The sequence below is a fragment of the Monodon monoceros genome, unplaced genomic scaffold, assembly GCF_005190385.1.
Source record: "Monodon monoceros isolate NGI ecotype Baffin Bay Population unplaced genomic scaffold, NGI_Narwhal_1 Super_Scaffold_22, whole genome shotgun sequence".
Taxonomy (NCBI): Eukaryota; Metazoa; Chordata; class Mammalia; order Artiodactyla; family Monodontidae; genus Monodon; species Monodon monoceros.
Genome location: NW_021703779.1, coordinates 42,424,374 through 42,446,083, shown reverse-complemented (window position 1 = coordinate 42,446,083; position 21,710 = coordinate 42,424,374). Strand labels below are relative to the sequence as shown.

At 46.7% G+C, this 21,710-nt stretch overlaps 1 protein-coding gene across 4 annotated transcripts; it reads right to left on the bottom strand.

The window, feature by feature from the left end:
• Positions 1–5,108: 5,108 nt before the first annotated feature.
• On the bottom strand, positions 5,109–19,307 carry TBC1D25 (TBC1 domain family member 25). Of its 4 annotated transcripts, XM_029241262.1 has the most exons (7): positions 19,064–19,272; positions 17,357–17,466; positions 16,255–16,409; positions 7,514–7,641; positions 7,185–7,373; positions 5,885–6,937; positions 5,109–5,288 (listed from the first exon to the last, which is right to left on the bottom strand). In XM_029241262.1, exons 1-7 carry the CDS (start codon positions 19,178–19,180, stop codon positions 5,145–5,147), a joined length of 1,896 nt encoding a protein of 631 aa, XP_029097095.1. In that variant the 5' UTR covers positions 19,181–19,272; the 3' UTR covers positions 5,109–5,144. The 4 variants fall into 4 exon arrangements, with proteins under 4 accessions (XP_029097095.1, XP_029097094.1, XP_029097097.1 ...); XM_029241261.1 differs by lacking the exon at positions 5,109–5,288 and having other exon boundaries at positions 5,340–6,937; positions 19,064–19,307; XM_029241264.1 differs by lacking the exons at positions 5,109–5,288; positions 16,255–16,409; positions 17,357–17,466; positions 19,064–19,272 and adding an exon at positions 12,108–12,670 and having other exon boundaries at positions 5,340–6,937.
• Positions 19,308–21,710: the final 2,403 nt, after the last annotated feature.

Here is a 21,710-nt window from a genome sequence, read left to right as displayed (position 1 = left end):
GGGCTTCAGTAGTTGTGGCTCACGGGCTCTAGAGCGCAGGCTCAGTAGTTGTGGTGCACGGGCTTAGTTGCTCCGCGGCCTGTGGGATCTTCCCGGAGCAGGGCTCGAACCTGTGTCCCGTGTTGGCAGGTGGATTCTTAACCACTGCGCCACCAGGGAAGCCCCCAATTTTTTTCTTATAGAAGTCTTTTGTATTGGTTAAATTCTTTCCTAGATACTTTATTTTCTTATTGTAGAGAAATGGTTTTTATACGTTGATCTGGAAACCTTGCCGAACTGTCTTATTGGTCCTAACAGTTTTTCTGGTCATTGTTAGTTCCTTAAGGTAGTCAGTCATATCATTTACAAATGGGTTTTATCAATTCCTTCCAAAACTTACATCTCATTTCTTTTTCTTTCCTTACAGCACTGGCCAGCTGTATGTTAAGTAGCAATATTGAGAGGGAACATCCTTGCCTTATTCCTGATCTTAGAGGGAGAATGTGTTTAAATTTTCTCTGTTAGGCATTTTGTTTGTTGTTTTCTTTCTTTTAAAAAAATTTGTTTTTGTTTTTTACTATTGGGCATTTTTGCTCTTTTTGCCACATAACCTTTATCAAGTCAAAGATGTTCTCTTCTACTCTTATTTTGTTTGCTCAGTTATTTTTTTAATATCATAAACAAGTGCTGAATTTTATCAAATTTTTTTTCTGCTTTGTGACTATCATATGACTTCTCCTCCTTATTAATGTGGTAGTTCACTCATTAATTTTCTAATTTGGATTATGTTTGAATTCCTGGGATAAGCCCTACTTATGATTTTTTTTAAACTAACACTGTTGAACTCGGGTAGCTAATATTTTATTAGAATTTTTGCATCTATATTCATAAGTGAAATGGGTCTATAACTTTATTGTCTTGTATGTTCCTTATCTGGTTTTAGAATCAAGACTATACTAGCCTCAAAAAATGAGTTGGGCAGCTTTTGCTTTTTTCCTAGTTTCTGGAACGATTTGTATATTTGGGAATTAACAGTTCCTTGGAAGTTTGATGAACTACATCTGCAAAACCATCTGGGTCTGGGCCTGAAGCTTTTTGTTACAATGAGATGGAGTGTCTTTTTTTTTTTTTTTTTTTTAGCGGTACACGGGCCTCTCACTGTTGTGGAGCACAGGCTCCGGATGCGCAGGCCCAGCGGCCGTGGCTCACGGGCCCAGCCGCTCCACGGCATGTGGGATCTTCCCGGACTGGGGCACGAACCCGTGTCCCCTGCATCGGCAGGCGGACTCTCAACCACTGCGCCACCAGGGAAGCCCGAGATGGAGTGTCTTTAACTATCATTTCAAATTTTCTTAAAACTTGTTATATTTCTCAATTTCTTTTTGCATCAGTCTGAGCACATTTTAATTTTTCCAGAAACTTAAGCCTTTCATCAAGGTTTTCGAATGTATTAGCTTCCAATATTGAGCCTTTTTGTGTCTATAATTTCCCTTTTTCTGTGTTGTATTTTGCATTCTTTTAAAGCAGTCTTGGCAGAGGCCTATCATTAATATTTTAAAAGAACCAGCTTTTCATTTTGCTATTCTTTATCATTACTTTAAAAATTCTCTTTGGCACTTATTTCCTTCCTTAACGATATTTCCTTCATGACTCATGGAGTCATGGGTTTGTTCCTCTGCTGTTTTCCCAACTTCTTGATTTGAATGCTTAGGTCATTTACTTTTCAACCTTTCTTCTCTCCTGATAAATGTACTTAAAGCTATGTATTTTCTTTTAAGAACTGATTTTTCTGTGTCCTAGAAATTTTGCATGTAGTGTTTTTACTGTTTAGTTCTAAGTATTTCTAAAGTTCCTTTATTTCTTCCTTTACCCAGGGGTTATTTAGTAATGCTAGTTTCCAAAACTGGGGACCTTTTTTTTTTTTTTCTTGGCCATGCTGTGTGGGATATCAGTTCCCCAACCAAGGATTGATCCCAGACTATGGTAGTGAAAGCCCAGAATCCTAACTAGTAGGCCACCAGGGAACTCCTGGGCCCTTTTTTTAAATTGCTTTTCATTATTGCTAATTTTATTGCATTGTGGCCAGAGAACATGGTTGATATTGATACTTTTGAATTCACTGAGGCTTTCTTTGTGCCCTAACAGGGTCTGTTTTTTGTAATTAAGTGTAAGCATAAAAGGAGTCTTCTCCATTTGTTAAGTGGAGAGTTATATAGGAACGTGTGTCATATATATGAAATTATATATCAAGCTTAAAAATGTATTGTTCAGGTCTCCTTAGGAGTGTACGTGTTTATGGTAGGCATATATTCTTTGTTAATGAGTATATGTCCTTCTTTGTTTTTCGCGATCTGAAATTTCATTTTGTTAGTTATTAGGATGTCTCTCCCAGCTTTCTTTGGGCTTTTATTAGTCTGCTATATATTTTCTTCATCCTTTCATTTTCAACATCCCTGTGTGTGTGTGTGTGTGTGTGTGTGTACAGTTGGACCTTTTTTTAAAAAAACAAAATCCATTGAGGGTGGTGTTCTAAATGTTTTTTGTACTTACTATTATATTAAAACTTGACATCTCATTTCATCTTCTCCATTTACAGTATCTTTCTTTTTTTTCTACCATCATACTCATACCTTATTTTGTTTTGAGTCCTTTTTCTATTTCTTGTTCCTGTTTTATATTTTCTCCCTTATTGTACTTATTTAAAAGTCTTCATCTGTATGTCCCAGTATTTCTGCTTCAGATATTGTATGTCACCCAGTGTGGTAGCCAGTCTGATATAGCCCCCAATGAGCCCTGCCTCCTGATGTTCACATCCTGCGTGGTTCCCCTCCATGTTTTACTAGGGCCTAGTAAAACACATAGGCCTATGTGACCAAGAAAATACAACAAAAGTGACGGTATGCCATTTCTGAGGTTAAGTTATAATAGACATTGCAGTTCTGTCTTGGTTATGATCTCTTGCCTGCCTGCTGGGACCACGTGTTGTTTGGAGCCCCATGGAGAGGCTCACGTGGTGAAAAACTGAAGCCTCCTACCAACAGCTCTGTGAGTGGGCCACGTTAGTGTTGGGTCGTTCAGCCAAGTCATGCCTTCAGCTGACTGCAGTCCTGGCTGACAACTTGACTGAAACCTCAGAAGAGACCCTGAGCCAAAACCTCATGGCTAAGCTGCTCCCAGACTCCTGACCCTCAGAAACTGAGAAAATAAATATTTGTTGTTTTAAGCTAAGTTTGGGGGTGATTTGTTATACAGCAATAGATAACTAATACATCCAGTTTATTTTTCACTGGAGGTCATTATACTGCCCGGGTGTCTTGTTCTTTTGACAGTGAGCTCATATTCCCCTGATGTGAGCAGCTGTTCTGGCTGGTAACTGTACTGAGGGAAGGCTGAAGGCCAGACTTGACTCTGGTTAATCACCTGGAGTCCAAGGGGTAAAGGGGTGTGAGGGGAGATGAGCCAAAGGGTGGAGAGTCCCAGGCACCACACAAGTAGAGCTCTCACTCCCATCTACGATCACACCACCCAACAATTCTGCTGGTAGGTTTCATCCTTAAACCCTAAGAGGGGGGGTCATCTCCCAGGTGTTACCACTAGCCCTGGTGTCTGGAGGGGGACAGTGGGGGAGTAATCACTCCTCTGGCTGCTCATTTCCTCCCCTCAGCAGGGTTCTTGATACCCTGATACTAGCCCCCCCACCAGACACCTGTACCAGTGGTTTGGATGATTTCTGCAATGAGGGGGCAGGCAAGGCAACATGGGGGAGAGGCACCAGCCAGAACTTAAATCTCTAACCTGTCCTGTATTTGTTGCCTCCAGCCATCTACCACTCAAAACACAGGTCAGTTAAAGATAACCTTCCATCTCCTCATAGGTCTTCATAGCTGTGCTAGTTTCTGGAACTCATGTTTCCCTCTGTAGTTTCTCCAGAGTAGTTTTTGGGCAAGGGAATCAGTGGCTTGTGCTGTCTGCCATCTTAGCGGGAACCAGAAGTCCCAAGTAACTTCGGAAACTAATAGAGATTTCTGTCCTTCAGGTTATCTGAGCCTCCTGTTCACAGAAAGGACTCCTCTGGCCTTCAGAGGTCCCAAGCTGCCATACACAGAATTGAGTTGTCTGACTTCTCAAATATCTAAGCTCATAAATCACAGAATACACCCAGAGGGTGTCAGCTGGTTACTGACAAAGGGGACATTTCAGGTCCTCAGAGGGCCAGATTCTCCCATATCTTGGATGGCCCCTGGGGCCAGCGTGCCTGAGCCCCTTATCCGCACTTGTTAGACCCACAGTCTTGGAGACCCTAGGCACAGAATGGTCTTGTCCTGCCTCCGGTGACTGAGCCCTCATCTGAGGAGTGGTCAGCCTCCTGTCCAATACTGGGGGGTGATGGGAGCCTTTTAAGAGTTAACTCCAGCTTTATATGACATTGTTTTGGGAGAGACAGATGAGAGGATAGCTGCCCTCGTGCCCCTCACCTGTCAGTATTGCCTAGAGCAGCAACTTCTGGCCAGAACCTGGCACAGTGAGGCCACGACCTGAAGGACCCCAAGTTACTTCATCCATCATCTGCCACGTCTTCTGTGGAGGGACAACTCGGCCTGTGAGAGAATCTGCCTTCTGAGAAAGTAGGTGGCGAAAATGAACTTCTTTTGGATCATTATCCTCCACACAGGCAGGTGACTCCTTTTATGGCCTGAGCTTTATCAGTGCTTGATTTGTTTGTCCACAGTAGTGGGATGGAGAAGGCAAATAAATGGTTTCTATTGTTGAAATGGTTAAGACAGGTATCCATGAGCTGGAAACCCAGTTTAGTGCTGACAGCCTGAGGCATGGCAAGGCCATAGTCCCTTAAGCTGTCCCCAGAGCAAGTGACGAGAATAGGAACCTTAGACCCCTGTCCAGGACCACTAGCATTAGTGCATAAGACTCACAGAGAAGGGGCTGGATCCTAGAAATGGTGACGTGTGGAATGCTAGAGGTAGCTGGCCCAATGTTTCTAAGTAGCCCATACTTCCCAGTCTTTGTAATGAATCTTGCCCTTTCTGAATCAGGAACTCTCTCTCCCATCCCTCATTCAAAGGGCCTGTCCTAAAAACATACATTCACAGACATCATCCAGACCCTTACAGGCAGACAGATGTACGACAAAACAGCCTCAGGCCTCCTCAAGCAGTCCTCGACCTGGGCTCACCTTCTAGAACTGATTTCTCAGCATCCATTCTCCTGCCACTGGGGAAGCAGGAGCCGCCCTTCACCTGAAATGGGAAGTATTTCAGCTCCAGCAGGTAAAGCGGTCCTGGGGACTCCATCTACAACAAAAACCAGGGAGAAGGCAGAGAAATACACAGACCACAGTGACCTTCATGTGTGCAAAGTACAATTGTTAAAAACAAAACAACAAAAACAGAAAAAAGAGGCCGTGGTTGCCATGGGGCAGTACTGAAGCAGAGCCCCATACTCTCAGACCTGGGGAGAGAGGGCACTATGCTCCCACATGTCTAGGGCTGGCAGGCAGGGAGGTGGGGTCTCACGTGTAGGCCCTCTTGGCAAAGAACGGATATCTGGTGGGGCTGATAGTGGGCTGGAGGGAGTCTGATCAAGATGGGGCTGTGGCCTCGGCCCCCTCCTCTGAGTCCCACACCTCTGACTGCAGGTAATCAGCGAAGAGAGCCTTGGCCCGGCGTAGGACGCGCCCCAGGTGGTGTTTTCGCACGAGGCGGTCAAAGTGCATGGCCAGCTCGTTGTAATCCAGCCCGTTGCGCATGATATGGTCGCGGTGCTCCAGCAGGATGGCGAGGCACAGGAAAAGCATGAATGGGTTCCCTCGGCCAAACTCCTGGGGCGGGGGCAGGCCCAGTGGGGGTGGGGGTGGCAGGGACTTCCCAGGGTCTTGTGGGGAGCCCACCTCTGGCATCAAGGGGGATCCTGCAGCCATGTCACCAGTGGGAGAGGCGTCCTGGGTGGATGGCGGCGATGAAGACGATGGGGAATCAGGGTGGGAAGAGGAGGAAAGCAGTGGGTCTGAGGAGTTCAGCAAGGGCTCAGAGAGAGACTTGGAGCTGATGAGGGCAGCTGGGTGGGGCAGCTGGACCAGAAGGTCCCTCCTGGGGCCTGTGTTATGCCTGAGTTGCTGGAGGTCATCCAGACTGGCCTGTCTCAGGAGACGCCCTCCACCACCAGGCCCCTGGCTGGTGGTGGCCAAGTGGTCAACAGCATCTTCAAAAGCACCATCTCCTCCACCGGCGGGCCTCAGCATGTGCCTCTGCCGCACGGGCCGTCCCCTGTGGCCCCCAAAGCCAGTGTCTGCCACCAGGCTGGGGGGGCCCACGAGCTCTACCTCATGCTCGGGAGGGTCGGGGGGCAGCGAGCTCCAGGTGACCTCCAGCATGCGGAGAGCGTCATCAAAGGCGAACTCGCGCTTGAGCTCGAGCAGCAGCCAGCGGTAACAGAAGAAGAGGTCGTCAGCACCGGCTTCCTGCAAGTACTGGTAGAAGTCAGGGTCGGCGTGTCGCAGCAGCAGCTTGAGGTGAGCGAACTTGGTGGCCATGGCGCGGCCATCAGGGTGGAAGTTCGCAGCCAGGCGCTTCATGATGCCACAAAAGCAGACAAAGGCATGGCCCTCATGGTCCATGACGGCAAGGATGGGCGAGGCCAGGTCGCTCATGCCCTGGCAGTAGGACACCTGTGGGTGGGTAACGGCGTAAGTGGTGAGCAGGTCGTGCAGAGCCCGCAGGTGTGGGCCGTCCTCGGGCCCTGCGAAGTAGGGGTGGGCCCGGTCGGTACGCAGCACATCCTTGAGGACCGTGCTGCGGATGAACTCCAGGTCCTCAGGGCTCGCTCGCTGGGCCCACTCGCTCTTGAGCTGCTCATACTCGCGGCTCTTGCGTTTCATGTAGTCCATCCGCTCACGGCCTGTCAGCCCGTCTGGGTACACGTTCAGAAGGTACCTCCACACCACCTGGCCAGGGATGAAAGGGATGAGGCTGAGGGTCTACAGATGAGCTGCCACACCCTCGTGTGGATCCATCACCACCCAGCCACCCTGGGCCTCTGCCCTCCTTTGGAAAAGCCTGCCCCTCCTGAAGGTAAGCCTGCTGTGCTGGAATACTTCCATGCCATCCGCCGAGAGTGTGGCCCACCGCATGTGTCTCTTGAGCTATTCATGACTGCTGTGATGGATCCAATGAGTGACCAAGAAGGCTCACCTTTCGCAGGGAGGGCTCAACACCACCATGGTAGATCCGCAGGCGCAACTCCTCGGGGCGTGAGAGCTGGCCCTCGTGGTTCAGGTATGTGTGAAACTCTGCATCGCTTAGGGGAGGCTTGAAGGGCTTGACGTCTTCCCCATATGACCAGCTCAGCACCTGCTGGACCTTGGACAAGGTGCGGCCCACCTGTGAAGGAAGGAGGGAGGGAGGCCACCACTCAGCTGGGCAGGCCAGGGGCAGGTACCAACCGGCATGCTCGGAATCGGGGGTGCCAGGGATGCCCTGCCCTCCAATCACAGCTGGGCCCCGCGGCTCCCTGAAAGCACCTGAGAGAGGATGGACTGTGTGAAGGGAAGGGCAGCTGTCGTCAGCGATGACCGCTTCTCAGCCAGCAGCATGTCGGAGCCAATGACATCCTTGGGGCTGATTATGTCCCAGTCTTCCAGCAGTGGGCCTGGGCACACAGAATGACGCCGTATGAGAATGCGGATGAGAACCCCAGACCTCAGGGCCGGGTTCCTCTCCCTCCAAAGCCAGGCCACCCACAGGGCAATGAGCCACTCCACTCTCCCTTCCCATGTCATCCCAATCACGTAAAAAATAAAACCATGAATAATCCTCTTGTGGAAACTGTCTCACAGAATGGCTGAGCAGACTCTAATAGTAGTATTTTAATGATATAAGGTAATATTTATCAAGCACTTACTATGTGCCAGGCACTGTGACAGGGCTTAACGTCAATATAAACAATAAGAACAGTAGACAACACTTCCATACGGCTAAGTGCCAGGAAGCGTTCTGAGCCCTTTGCAAATATTAACTCATTTAATATTCACATCCATCCTCTGAGTTAGGCACTATTATTATCGCCACTCTATGTGGAAACATGCATAGTCAGGACTAGAAGTTGCCCAAGGCCCCACAGCAAGTGGGTGAAAGAACCGAAATTTGAAGGCCAGGCCCAAAGCTCAAGAGCCCAAACTCTTTTAATCTTATATTCCTGCTAGTTTTCCTCTCACAATTGGTATAGACTACATTATCATTCTTATTTTGCAGACCATGACAAACAGCTTGGAACAGTTAGTAAGTGGCCAAGGAAATGGTAGGGCTGGGATGTGAATCTCATTTACCTTACTCCAGGGCCCAGATAAAGTTTAGCAAAAGTATTTGTAGAACAGGTATGCCATGCATGTTAGACAGAAGAAACAATGCTATGCTTGATATTACCCAATTCTGGCCCTTGGAACATCAGCAGAAGTCTGTCCCTTCTCTCTCTTCTTTACTCCCCCTTGCATCCTTTCTGCCCACCTCAAATGTCATGTGGCTGAACCAGCAGTGGCCACCTGAATAAGTTCGAGAGACTTAAGAGATGTCGGCCCTGGCGCCACAGAGCTGCTAAGCTGACAACAGCAAAGACCAGTAGCTTTCAAACTCTATTATACGAAACAAATCAACTGGGATTTGTTCAAGCCATTGTCATTTGCAGGCAAATGCCATCACTAAGCAACATTTCCATGAAGTCCACTGTACTTTCTCCCACAGAGCTGAGGGGGAAGCAAACCCTGGGCCACAAGTGGATGTCACTGCCTCTCCTTAGGTGTCCCATGGGGCACTGTAAACCTAAGGGGTCCAAAAGGGGAGCCCAAGATCCACTCTAGACATAACCTCCTCCTCTGCTCCTCATGTGAGTGAACAGTGTCTCTACCTGTTCAGTTGCTTAAGTCCCACACCTCACAGATGTCCTTGCCGCCTCCCACTCTCTCAATTCCCAGGGCCAAACCATCGCCAAGCTCCATAGCTTCTGCATGCAGAACACACTTCAATTCCACCTCTTCTCTCAGCTCACACCACGCCTCTCACCTGAAACTGCCTCCCAACCAGTCCCTGCCTCCCCTTTACGCCTCTGCACCCTCTCCCAACAGCTGTCAGAGTGGGCTTTCTAAAACATGAAAACACATAAAATAAAGAAGGTTGCACTACTCAACAGGTAAAATAAAGAACGTCACACCAATGGTCTGAAATACCAAAGAGAGGAGCTCCTGTCAAGGCACAGAGCTAAAGCTTGATGATTTGAGAGGAAAGCAGAGAGACCTGGAGGACAAGTCCAGGAGACCTGACAATGCAAACCGTAAGAAATGCAGGAGGAGCAAAGGGGTCAGGTGGAGACAGAATTACCCAGATATGAAGGAAACTGTCCCTGAAATGAAGAAGTGGCTCGGCAGGTCTCAGGTAGGATGAATCAACGAACAGCACAGACCACGGGCTCCCCCAACTCTATTCGCCTGCTGGCGAAGTGCCCACATTCTAAGAATGAAGACAAACTCTTGCCAGCTTCCAAAGATGAAGAACAGGCTGCTTACAACTGAAAGAAGGTCCGATTGCCGATGGGCTTCTGTTCCACAACTCTGGAAGCAAGACAGTGGCTTGCAGCACCCACGGAGTACTGACAAGAGAGGCCTGAGATCCAAGGGTCCCACATCCAGCCAACCCAGTACGTATCCACCACGACTGAAGTTTCTGATCATTAGCATACATCTAACGCATGCACCTTACTGGAGGAGAACAAAGAAGTTCTCTAAGAAATGACTACTGAATGACTACAAGGGCTCAAGGTGGGTGGGGGAAGGCAAAAGGGCGGGTAAATGGGGACAGGCCACAAGTTTTTAATATATACAGTTAAACATAAAATGACAAAGAGACTGTGACTGGGAGTTTGTAACATTGTTACGTTAGGATTCCTGAAACGTAAGCGAGTGACTCTAAAGAAAAGATAATGATAGACTGGAATTCAAAAAGAGAAAAAATTACTGTTGGAGCAAAGCCCAGAAGTTAAGGGTTAGGGAGCAGGAGAAGGACGAGAATGAGAAGTGTTCCAAAGCTTCCATTTCACGGGCTACGGAGGGTGGGGGAGACTGGAGGGGAAAAGTGCTCAAAAGATTTCACTGTCAATTGTGTAAAAAAGCATAAATCCAGCTACGGAGATTTTGTGAGAGACATACTAAAACTAGGTAACAAAGAAAGGTTAAAAATTGAAGAAACATGAAGGTATACCTGGCAAACACAAGCAGAAAGCAAGAGCAGCCATGTGAATATCAGAAAAAGCACCGCTCAACACCAAAAACATGGGACTTCCCTGGTGGCACAGGGGCTAAGACTCGGCGCTCCCAATGCAGGGGGCCCCAGTTTGATCCCTGGTCAGGGAACTAGATCCCACATGCAGGCCACAACTAAGAGTTCACATGCTGCAACTGAGGAGCCTGTGAGCCGCAACTAAGACTCGGTGCAACCAAATTAAAAAATAAATAAAAGTGTATAATTCAGTGAGTTTAAAAAAAAATAAAAGACAAAACACATGACAGGAAAAGAGAGATATTCTATATTGACTTTTAAAAGAAAGAAAGAACCTGTTAATAAAATGGACAAAGGATTTCTACAAGCCCAAACTCATCTAGTGGCAAAACCGGATCTGAACTGACATGTGACTATATGTAGTCTTTTTTTTTTAATAAATTACTTTATTTATTTATTTTTGGCTGCGTTGGGTGTTCGTTGCTGTGCGTGGGCTATCTCTAGCTGTGGTGAGCACTCTTTGGTGCGGTGCGTGGGCTTCTCACTGCAGTGGCTTCTCTTGTTGCAGAGCACGGGCTCTAGGTGCGTGGGCTTCAGCAGTTGTGGCGCACGGGCTCAGTAGTTGTGGCACGTGGGCTTCAGTAGTTGTGGCTCATGGGCTTTAGGGTGCAGGCTCAGTAGTTGTGGTGCAAGGGCTTAGTTGCTCCGCGGCATGTGGGATCTTCCCAGACCAGGGCTCAAACCCGTGTCCCCTGCATTGGCAGGCAGATTCTTAACCACTGCGCCATCAGGGAAACCCTATGTCTAGTCTTTATGTAACTCACTAAGTGTGAATATGCACACACTTCTCTGAAGAAACATGCACGTTTCATTATGGTGTGCTGCCCCAGGCCCTTCTTGCAGTATTACACAATATGTACTATACATACTGCACCTCCTTACCATAAAATTGTCAAACCTCCCAAATCCTAAATTATATATGTTGTGCAATGCCAATCAGTGATGTAGTGGGTTTTTTCCTGGAACTGGATAAAATTATTTTAAGGTTCATATGAAAGAATTCACATTTAAGAATAGTTAAGAAAAAGGAGAGCCAAAAAAAAAGAATAGTGGGAGGAAGGCAATGCTTGCCTTATTAAAATGTATCAGAAAACCACTGTGATAAAAATATGGTGTTAGCATAGCATGAGACAAACAGAGCCAACTGGTGGAATTCAATATAGAAAGCCCAGAAATAAATCCAAGGGCATATGGGAACTCAGTACATGACAAAAGTGGCATTTCAAATCAGTGTAGAAAAAGTGGTTATTTAATAAATGATGCTGACATACCTATTTGTCTGGAATTTTTTTTTAAAGCTAGGTCTACTAATCACAATGCTGACAGAGATTTATATGTAGAAAAGAAAATAATAAGCATATTAGAAGAAAATGTAAGAGAGTATTTGTATAAGCTTGTGGATGGGGAGGATGTTCCAAAGTAAGGAGAAATTCAGAAATCATAAAGAAAAAGACAGATATATGTATAAGACTGCATACATATTTTAGTTTTTGATAGGATCAGAAAAGCACCATAAACAAAGCCATAAAACAAAAAGATAAGCTTGGAAAAAAATATCTGCAATACATATGACAGAAAGAGGATTCATATCACAAATGCACAGATTGGTTGATGGTCTAGGCTTGGTAATCTTCCAACTGTAGAGGTGACAGAAACTGACTTCTTCCCTGAAAGAGGGACTGGGCCATCTAAGTGGTCACAACATGCCTGTTGCTTTCACAGTCATGAACACGATCCCAAGAATTCCATTAATAATATTTGTAACAGCTCCATCGATTGGCACTTACTTACCTTTTTTCTTTTTTTTTTTTTTTGCAGTTCGCGGGCCTCTCACTGTTGTGGCCTCTCCCGTTGTGGAGCACAGGCTCCAGACGCGCAGGCTCAGCAGCCATGGCTCACAGGCCCAGCCGCTCCGCGGCATGTGGGATCTTCCCGGACCGGGGCATGAACCCGTGTCCCCTGCATCGGCAGGCGGACTCTCAACCACTGCGCCACCAGGGAAGCCCTTACTTACCTATTAATGTATAGCATGATACCATTAATGTTAAACACATACCGTCTGTGTATATATACAAATATGAATATACTTACGTATCTCTATATGTAGATTAATTTGTCTGTGTGTATGTGTGTGTGAATAAATAAAGGACCTGTAAGGTTATACATCAAACTGATCAAAGTAGCTCCTGCAGGGCAAAAGGGTAGGCGAACAAGATTAGGCACAGTGGGGGCTTCCCTGGTGGTGCAGTGGTTAAGAATCCGCCTGACAATGCAGGAGACACAGGTTTGAGCCCTGGTCCGGGAAGATCCCACATGCCGCGGAGCAACTAAGCCCATGAACCACAACTACTGAGTCTGCACTCTAGAGCTTGCGAGCCACAACTACTGAGCCCGTGTGCCACAACTACTGAAGCCCGTGAGCCCAGAGCCCGTGCTCCCAACAAGAGAAGCCACCACAATGAGAAGCCCGTGCACTGCAACAAAGAGTAGCCCCTGCTCGCAGCAACCATAGAAAAGCCTGCGTGCAGCAACGAAGACCCGATGCAGCCAAAAATAAAATAAATAAAATAAATAAATTAAAAAAAAAAGATTAGGCACACTGGTTCCAGGAGACTTCAGCGTTATTTATAATAAGGAGAATGTATTTACTGGATAATTAAAGATTAGTTTCATTAGGGAATTCCCTGGCGGTCCGGTGGTTAGGACTCTGTGCTTTCACTGTGGAGGGCCTGGGTTCAGTCCCTGGTCGGGGAACTAAGATACCACAAGCCACGTGGTGCGGCTAAAAAAAAAAAAAAAGTTTCATTAAAAAATGCAACTCCATGGAATTCTCTGGCGGTCCACTGGTTAGGACTTGGCACTTTCACTGCCGTGGGCCCAGGTTCACTGGGTTCCATTCCTGGTCAGGGAACTAAGTAAGATCCTGCAAGCTGTGTGGCACAGCCCCCCCCAAAAAAGCAGCTCCAATCAAATTCCCATCAGGATTTTAATGAAATGATAAGCTAATTCTATTAAATGAAAAGAACAGTGGGACTTCCCTGGTGGTGCAGTGGTTAAGAATCCACCTGCCAGTGCAGGGGACATGGGTTCAAGCCCTGGTCTGGGAAGATTCCACATGCCACGGAGCAACTAAGCCTGTGCGCTACAACTACTGAGCCTGCGTGCCACAACTACTGAAGCTCACGCACCCTAGAGCCCATGCTCTGCAACAAGAGAAGCCACCACAATGAGAAGCCCATGCACCACAATGAAGAGTAGCCCCCACTTGCCACAACTAGAGAAAGCCCGTGCGTAGCAACCAAGACCCAACGCATACAAAAAAAAAATAAATAATTTTTAAAAAAAAGAACAGTAAGTGCGTGAGAATATTCAAGAAAAAATTTTAAAAGGAGAACATTAAAACATATCATAAAGCTACATGATTAAAACAACATAGAATTGGCTTAGGGTTGAACAAAGAGATCAGTGTAAGGGGATCAGGAATTCAGAAACAAACTCGTGTATTTGCAGGAGTTTGGGAAACAAGACAACGGTAGGAACAGAACTAACTCATCAGTAACTGGAAAGTTGATTCTCTTTAAAAAGATAACTTTTAAATGTCCTTTTGCCAAACTGATGGGTGTGTGTCTCTCTGTGTAATTTGCATTCCTCTCAGTTCTTGTGCAGTTGGGGTTTTCTTCACATGTTTATTCGTGGGGCAGATTTTATTTCTTTACTGAAATAGTGCTATTGTGTCTATTTTATAGGTGAGGAAATGGAGGCTTGGGGACTTAGCTAAGTGACTGACACATAGTAGCACAGAGGGCTGCTCAGTGCAGAGGTTCCTGTGTTTCTGGCTACCTGTCTTTTCCCATTTGTCTCTCTGCCTGTCTCTGTCACTATCTTTCCCTCTGACTCTTGTTTTTCTCTCTCTCCCTCTGCCTTTTTCTCTAGTTTCTTTTTCTTAACAAGCCCCACATTTTGTAGAGTTAAATGGTTAAAAGCAAGGACTCTGAAGACAGTTCAGCCACCACCTGGGTTCAAATCCTGCTCCTCCACTTACTGTCTGTGTCACATGGACAAGTCCTGTCCCCTCTATGAGCCTCAGTTTCCCCATTTATAACATGGGGATAACGATTGTCCCTACCCTGTAGAATTGTTTTGACAATCCAATGAATAAACATTATGTGTGCAGAATGGCCCCAAGTGTTTGACACATGTTAGCTATTTATATGTTATTATGACATCAATAAAATGCCTCAGGACTTCCCTGGTGGCTCGGTAGTTAAGACTCTGTGCCCCCAATGCAGGGGACCCGGGTTCAATTCCTGGTCAGGGAACTAGATCCCACATGCATGCCGCAACTAAGGAGCTGGCAAGCCGCAACTAAGGAGCCCGTGAGCCGCAACTAAGACCTGGCACAACCAAATAAATAAATAAATATTAAAAATAAATAAATAAAGTAAAATAAAATGCCTCAGTCACCCCAAATAGGCACTGTGAATTCCCCGAGGCTGGGAACCGTGTCTTCCACTCCACAACTTTTTATTTTAAAAAAATTTCAAATCTATGACAAAGTTAAAAGATGAATACATTGACCATCCATATGTCCTTCATCTAGCTCCCCCAACTGTTCACATTTTGCCACATTTGCTTCATCTTGCTCTCTCCATATATATATACATTTAAAAATTTTTTTTATTTTTTTAACATCTTTATTGGAGTATAATTGCTTTACAATGGTGTGTTAGTTTCTGCTTTATAACAAAGTGAATCAGTTACACATATACATATGTTCCCGTATCTTTCCCCTCTTGCGTCTCCCTCCCTCCCACCCTCCCTATCCCACCCCTCTAGGTGGTCACAAAGCACCGAGCTGATCTCCCTGTGCCACGTGGCTGCTTCCCACTAGCTATCTATTTTACGTTTGGTAGTGTATATATGTCCATGCCACTCTCTCACTTTGTCACAGCTTATCCTTCCCCCTCCCCATATCCTCAAGTCCATGCTCTAGTAGGTCTGTGTCTTTATTCCCGTCTTACCCCTAGGTTCTTCATGACCTTTTTTTCCCCCTTAGATTCCATATATATGTGTTAGCATACGGTATTTGTTTTTCTCTTTCTGCCTTACTTCACTCTGTATGACAGACTCTAGGTCCATCCACCTCACTACAAATAACTCAATTTCATTTCTTTTTATGGCTGAGTAATATTCCATTGTATATTTTTTTGCTGAATTATTTGCAGATATCATGATGCTTTACCCCTTAATACTTAACTGTGTTTTTCCCGAGAACAAGGATATTTTCCTTCTATAACCATGATACCGTTACCATACCCAGGAACTTTAACACTGACACACTATTATTTTCTAATGTATGCTCCATAATCAAATTTTGGGGACTGTGTCTTAATTTATCTGTGGGCTCTCAGGGACCAGTACAGGTAAGACTAGGGGAACAAATATGAGAAGACTGGAAGTGGCTGAGAGATAAAAGGAACAAACAAATGAATATGAGTGCAGGGTGAGTGAATGAATAAATACAATTACCATGACTATAATCAGCATTGTTATATTTACAATATAACTGAAACATATAATACTGTAGCTCTATTATTATATTGCATTATACAGTTATATATTACTACATTATATGCTATAATAAATGTGATCATTATTGTTATTAGAGATAATACTTTTTGAGCATTCACTACGCAGCCATGCACCTTTCCAGGTTTTTTACATGAATTTCCCTGTTTAATCATCATGATGGCCCTAAGATACCATTATCTCTACTTTACAGATAAAGAAATTGAGGGCCAGTGGCCAAGCCAGGATTTGGACCCAGGATTCCTTGCTCCCTAGCCCACTGTGAGGGAGTGCATTGTGAGGAGTGGAGTCATCCCACGGGGAAAGGGGGGCATCCCAGAGCAGTGCCCGCGAGGCACCAGGTACTCACTATCCTCAGTGGGCCGAATATCTACACGCAACTGCAGGTAAGGTTTGGAGGCGGTGGCGAAGGCCGTGCTGAGGTCCCAGTCAGACAGGAGTGAGAGATAAGCTTCCTGCCCCAGCCGATCCCGGCCCAGGTAGCTGATACCAAAATTCTTCTTCCTGGACAGAGGAGACATGGCATCTTTCAGTGCCCCAGTGCCCTGGAGGCCTCAGGGACAGTTTCCAAAAGAAGCCGAGGAGGACAGATGGTTTTGAAAACAACTTCCTACTGTGTGCTGGGCACTGTGCCAAGGATTTCAGGCAGCCTGAGGTCAGATCGTTTTTTTCTATTTTGTTTCACAAACAGAAGCAGATACACACCTGCTTGTATCTGGAGAGCACATTGGGAACTGGTAACGTGGTCCCCTCTAGGGAGGGTAACAGAGTAGCTGAGGGACAGAAGTGGGAAGAAAGCAGCCTCGTGCATAAAAAAAAAAAGCAATCTGTATGTTTGTTATATTTCACAACAAAAAATGTTTATGCACAAAAAGTCAAATAACAACTAAGAATTTGTTCTTCAGATACACCTGTGCAACTATGCAAAGAAGTATGTTGTGTGATAACTATTGTAACCATGGAAACATCCTAAATACCCATCACTTTTGTATTATTTGAGTTTGTTACCATGTGCATTCGTCCAAAATAACGACGACAACAAAATAACCATCACACCTGCCTCATCTATCAGGTTGGCAAATTTTCCAATGTTTTCTAGTAGCCAGTGTTTGTGAGGGTGTGAGGGAAACAGGAATTTTATGGGCTGCTGGTGAGACTGTAAATTGGTAATACCTACCTGGAGAACATTTTGGAAACATCTGTTGAAGTTTTAAAAAAGCATACACCGTTTAACTCAGCAATATTACTCCTATGACTAGATTTCCCCAAATATTCCAAGATATGTATGTGGCTGTTTGTTCACTGTGGGATTATTTCAATAATAATAATAATAGTAATAATAACAAGAAAACAACCTCCCCCTTTACCAAACAACAACAATAAAAATGCCAAACAACCGCTGCTGTCGAGGTGGGTGGCCCACTGGCTTTCCCCAGCATCCCGTTACTCACCCGTTCAAGTCAAAGGCTCGGATGAGGATGTGCTGTAACACATCGAGTGAGGTGATCTGGGGGTCCACAGCAAAAGAGCGAAACTCAGGTGGCAAGAAGCTCTCACATTTCTGGGGAGAGAAGACAGGGGTAGGCCATCAGGGGTCACATCAACATGCTCACATGGAGTGAGTAGCAGGGACCACATCAAGGCGGGAGTTCTGAGCCATGGGGAGAACTGTTGTTTTTGCTCTGAATGGAGGGTGGGGGAGGCTTGGGAGGGTTCTGAGCAGAGGAGGGATGTGGTCTGACTCAGGATTTAACAGGATCCTTCTGGCTGCTCTATGAACAGTCTGTGGGGGACAAAGGAGAAAGGAGTGTTCCAGTGAGGGGGCTACTGCAATAGTCCAGGCACCCAATCCTTCTTCTACATCCCCTCAATGATGGTTGCCTGGATCACCATGTCCAGTCTGGCCCTCACTAAACCAGTCCTCCGCGCTGCAACCAATCTAGCACATCTATCTACAACACTCCCCTGCTTAAATCTCTTCAAAGGGAACCCCAGGATCCCCAACAGGTGGGCCTATAGGACCCCAGCCAGCCTCTCTCCAGTCAGCTTTTTTGAACTTTACACTCTGGTACTACCAAACTCCTGGAAGTTATACTCTGAATACATTCTGGCTCCAGGCCTTTGCTTATGCAGATCCCCCAGTCTGGTACGTCCGTCCCACTTTCTTCAGCTGGCTCACTCACAGCTCAGGCATCTTCTCTTTTCTGAACTCCCAAACCTCTACCTTTGAGCTTCCTCTATTACACTGAAGTGATCTGTTTACTTCTCACCAGAATCTACCCTCTTCTCATCACCACCAGTGCCACCACCCTAGTCTGAGCCACCATCACTGACTGCCTGCTGGAACTACTGCAACAGCTTTCTTACTCAAGAGTACATGCCAAAGGCCCTTCACAATCTGCCCCTCTCTTACCTCTCCGATTCACCTCCTACCACTCTTCCCCTCACTCTCTGGGCTCCAGCAACATGGGAACCTAAGGGAACATGCCAAGCTCATCCCCACCTCCCAGCCTTTGCCCTTGCTGTTCCCTCTATCTAGAACACTCTTCCCCCCTGATATGCACATGCCTGACTCCTTTTTATTTGCGTCTCTGCTCCTTCAGTACCTCTCTGGGGATTTCCCTGTACGACCTTGGCTAAAGTAACTCCCCAGTTCCGAACCTTTTTCGTTATTTCCCCATGACATCTACCAGTGTCTGAAGCATCTCATTTACTGAGCTGTTTGTCTCCCCGACGAGTATGTCCGCTCATCCAGGGTGGGGACTTGCACAAAAGTGCACTCTCAACACATACGTTGACTGATGTCAGAGGTTCCTTTTCAGACAGCAACACCCTCCCTCATTTCTCAAGGCCCCACTCAACTATTAAGGCCCCTCCTCCAGCCCTATAGCCCCTCCTCTCTACCCACAATCTCCACCCATCCATTCCAGAGGCCTCTACCTTTTCATTTGCAGTCCTCACGCCCCATGCCCTGCCCTCGCATTCCCAGGTCCAGCCTCTCCCCCACCCTCCACTCACGCCACCATCACTCTGCCCTCAAGCCTCGCCCCTCACGTAACACCCCAATTCTCAGGTCCCGCCCTCCAGCCTAGGACAGCCACCGCCTTCCCTTCCCCCGGGAGCTCGGGGCGGGCTGGACGACGGGCCGCCAGCCTCACCTTGACTCGGACCCGCACCACCTCTCGCTCTTCCTCCTCAGCTGCCGCTTGGGCTCCCCCACCAGGCGGGGGCGCTCCGGAGCCGGCCAAGTCCGAGGATCCAGAGGCCGTCGCCATCCCTCCACCGCCCGCCTCCGGGTGACAGCTGACCGTTGCCCCCTACCCTTGCGCACACCCCAGAATGCGGGCGCCTGCGGCCCCACCTTGCGCCCGGGCGCAGGCGCAGAGGGCGCCACGGGACCCTACCCCCCCCCACCACCCGGCACAGGGTGGAGGTCGCCTCTGCGCACGCGCACAGTGTGCTGTTGCCAGGAGCCCCGCCCCCCAAAGCCGGGCATTTTGCCTCATTTTAGCCAGTGTGCAGGCGCCTATTGAGGGCCCGCCCCGCCCTTGTCCTTGGTTTGGTTGTTTGGGCAGTTTGCTTCCGGGTTCACCTAGGTGCGTGTTAAAGTGACGACCTATTCAGGCGAGAAAAGTGGGCGGGGAAAGGAAGCTGCTGCGCGACGACGTCAAGCCTCCACATCCCGCCCCAAGTCGCCTCGCGTCTCTGCTTAGAGATGATGTCATCTATTTCAAACGCCTGTGATCCTCACTTCAAATGAATCCGCTGAACGGAAGAATAATCCTTTTTCCAGAATCTTTTAAAAAATGGTTTACACGTTGTGAAAATTCATGGAGCTGTACATTTATGATTTTTGCAGTTTCTGCCCTCATGTTATACTTCAATAAGTAATTTACCCAAAAAAGCCATTTGTATGCTCTCTGGAGGTCCTAGCTTTTTAAAGTTTGCCTTTGTTTTTATTGAATCCTTACAACACGTTGAGATCGGTCCTGTTATTAAATGGTGTGTGTCCACCAAATATCAGCTGAATACTGGACATAGCTTAGACTCCTTTGAGAAACTTTATGTACCACAAAATGCAAAAAGGCATTCTCCCCACTTTACTGTATAACATCTATATGGTTTGGACAAAATACAGGCTGCCCTTACAAATGTAATTTCTCACAAAGGAGTCCTGTAAGTTACCTGGACTCCAGCTGTTGCTGCAGTAGTGTATGGATGCTACCCTTAACGTTACCTTTTTAGAGAAGTCTGCAATTCTAAAACACTTCTGTGGCACTGCTGGATTTTCTGATGGAAACAGGGAGTTTGAAAATCTGTTTCTCATTAAAATTACCATAGGGTGGAATGAACAAAACATTAGCCTAGAGCTTGGAGTTTTATCCTGCAGGCCCTGGAGCACAGGTTTTAGATGGGGGTGATCAGATGTCCCTGTCTTGGTTGTGGAGAGAGCCCTGGAAGGAAAGATACTGGAAGCAAGGAATTCAAAAAGGAGGTCCTTGCCATAGTGCTGGGGAGAACTTTCTCTTTCATTTGTTCATTGTTCCATTCAACAAAGTGTATGCCAGATAGTCTAAATATATTAATTCCTTTAATCTGCATAAAAACCCTATGAGATAGGTACTATTATTATAAGCATTTTACAGATGAAAGCACTGAATGAAAGGGGAAAACATGCTCTAGACCAAAGCGATAGTAAATGGCACAGAGAGCAGACAGTGCAATGGACCGAAGGTGGGCCTGTGCCTGGTGTGTCTGAGGAAGAGCACAGAGGCCAGCATGCCTTAAGTAAACCATGAGGTAAGTGATGGATCTGAGGTGAGAAAGTGAAGCACGGCCTTAACAGTGAGGCATTTGTCAAAAGCTACACTGTAGGCTTGAGCGGAACCAGGATTTAAAATGAAGTCCTGCTCTGCACAGGTTACCTGGAGCCAGTCTCCAGGTATCTGCAGTTTTATTATTCATTCTTTGTCATCTCCTCAAAATTCCTCAAGTACCCATTTGTTTTATGACTGAAGGTCTATGAGGTTAATGACAGAGAGTGCAGGATGAGTGATGGGGGTCTGTAGGGTGAAGAGTATCTGTGAGTACATGATAGGTGGTCTGTGGGGTTGAGTGATAGGATATGGGGTAAGTGATGGAAGATCTGTGGGGTAATTGGGGATCTATAGGGTGAGTGATGGGGTATGTAAGGTAAGTGATGGATTCTGCAGGGTGAGTTATGGGGAGTTTATAGGGTGGTGATAGGGGATCTGTATGGTGAGTGATAAGAGGCCTATGGGGTAAATGATAGGGGGTTTGTGGGGAGAGTGAGAGGGTTTGTGTGACACATGATAGGGAGTCTATGAGGTGAGTCTTGGAGTTGTACGTGATGGGAGGTCTGTTGGGGCGAGTGATGGGGTCTGTGGTGTGAGTGACAGAGGTCTGTGAGGTGAATGATGGTCTGTCTATGGAGCAAATGAAAGGCTGTGGGGAGAGTGATGGGTATCTTAGTTGTTAATGATGGAGTGTGTGGTGTGAGTGATGGGAGGGTGGTGGAGTGAGTTTTGTGGGGTCTCTGGTGTGAGTGATGGGATGGTTAGGGTAGTGATGGGGGTCTTTGGAGTAATGAGGGGTCTGTGGAGTTAGTGATGGGGTAGTTGTGGGGTACCTGATCAGGAGACAAGAGGTTGAGTAAACTGAAGAACTTGGATTTGGAAAAGTCTCAGCCTGTCCATATTGCAAAGAGAGAGGTGTGTTCTGGAGAGAACGCCAAGGGCGTGGGTGGATGATCACGCCTTAAAAGAGCTGACAGGTGTGATTCAT

Coding starts and splice junctions, on each gene's coding strand:
- TBC1D25 (XM_029241261.1), bottom strand. CDS start 19,180: ATGGCGACGGCCTCTGGATCCTCGGACTTGGCCGGCTCCGGAGCGCCC. Junction 16,410..17,356: donor CGAGCCTTTGACTTGAACGG/GTGAGTAACGGG, acceptor TCCTCTGTCCAG/GAAGAAGAATTTTGGTATCA. Junction 7,642..16,254: donor TATTCGGCCCACTGAGGATA/GTGAGTACCTGG, acceptor CTGTGTGCCCAG/GCCCACTGCTGGAAGACTGG.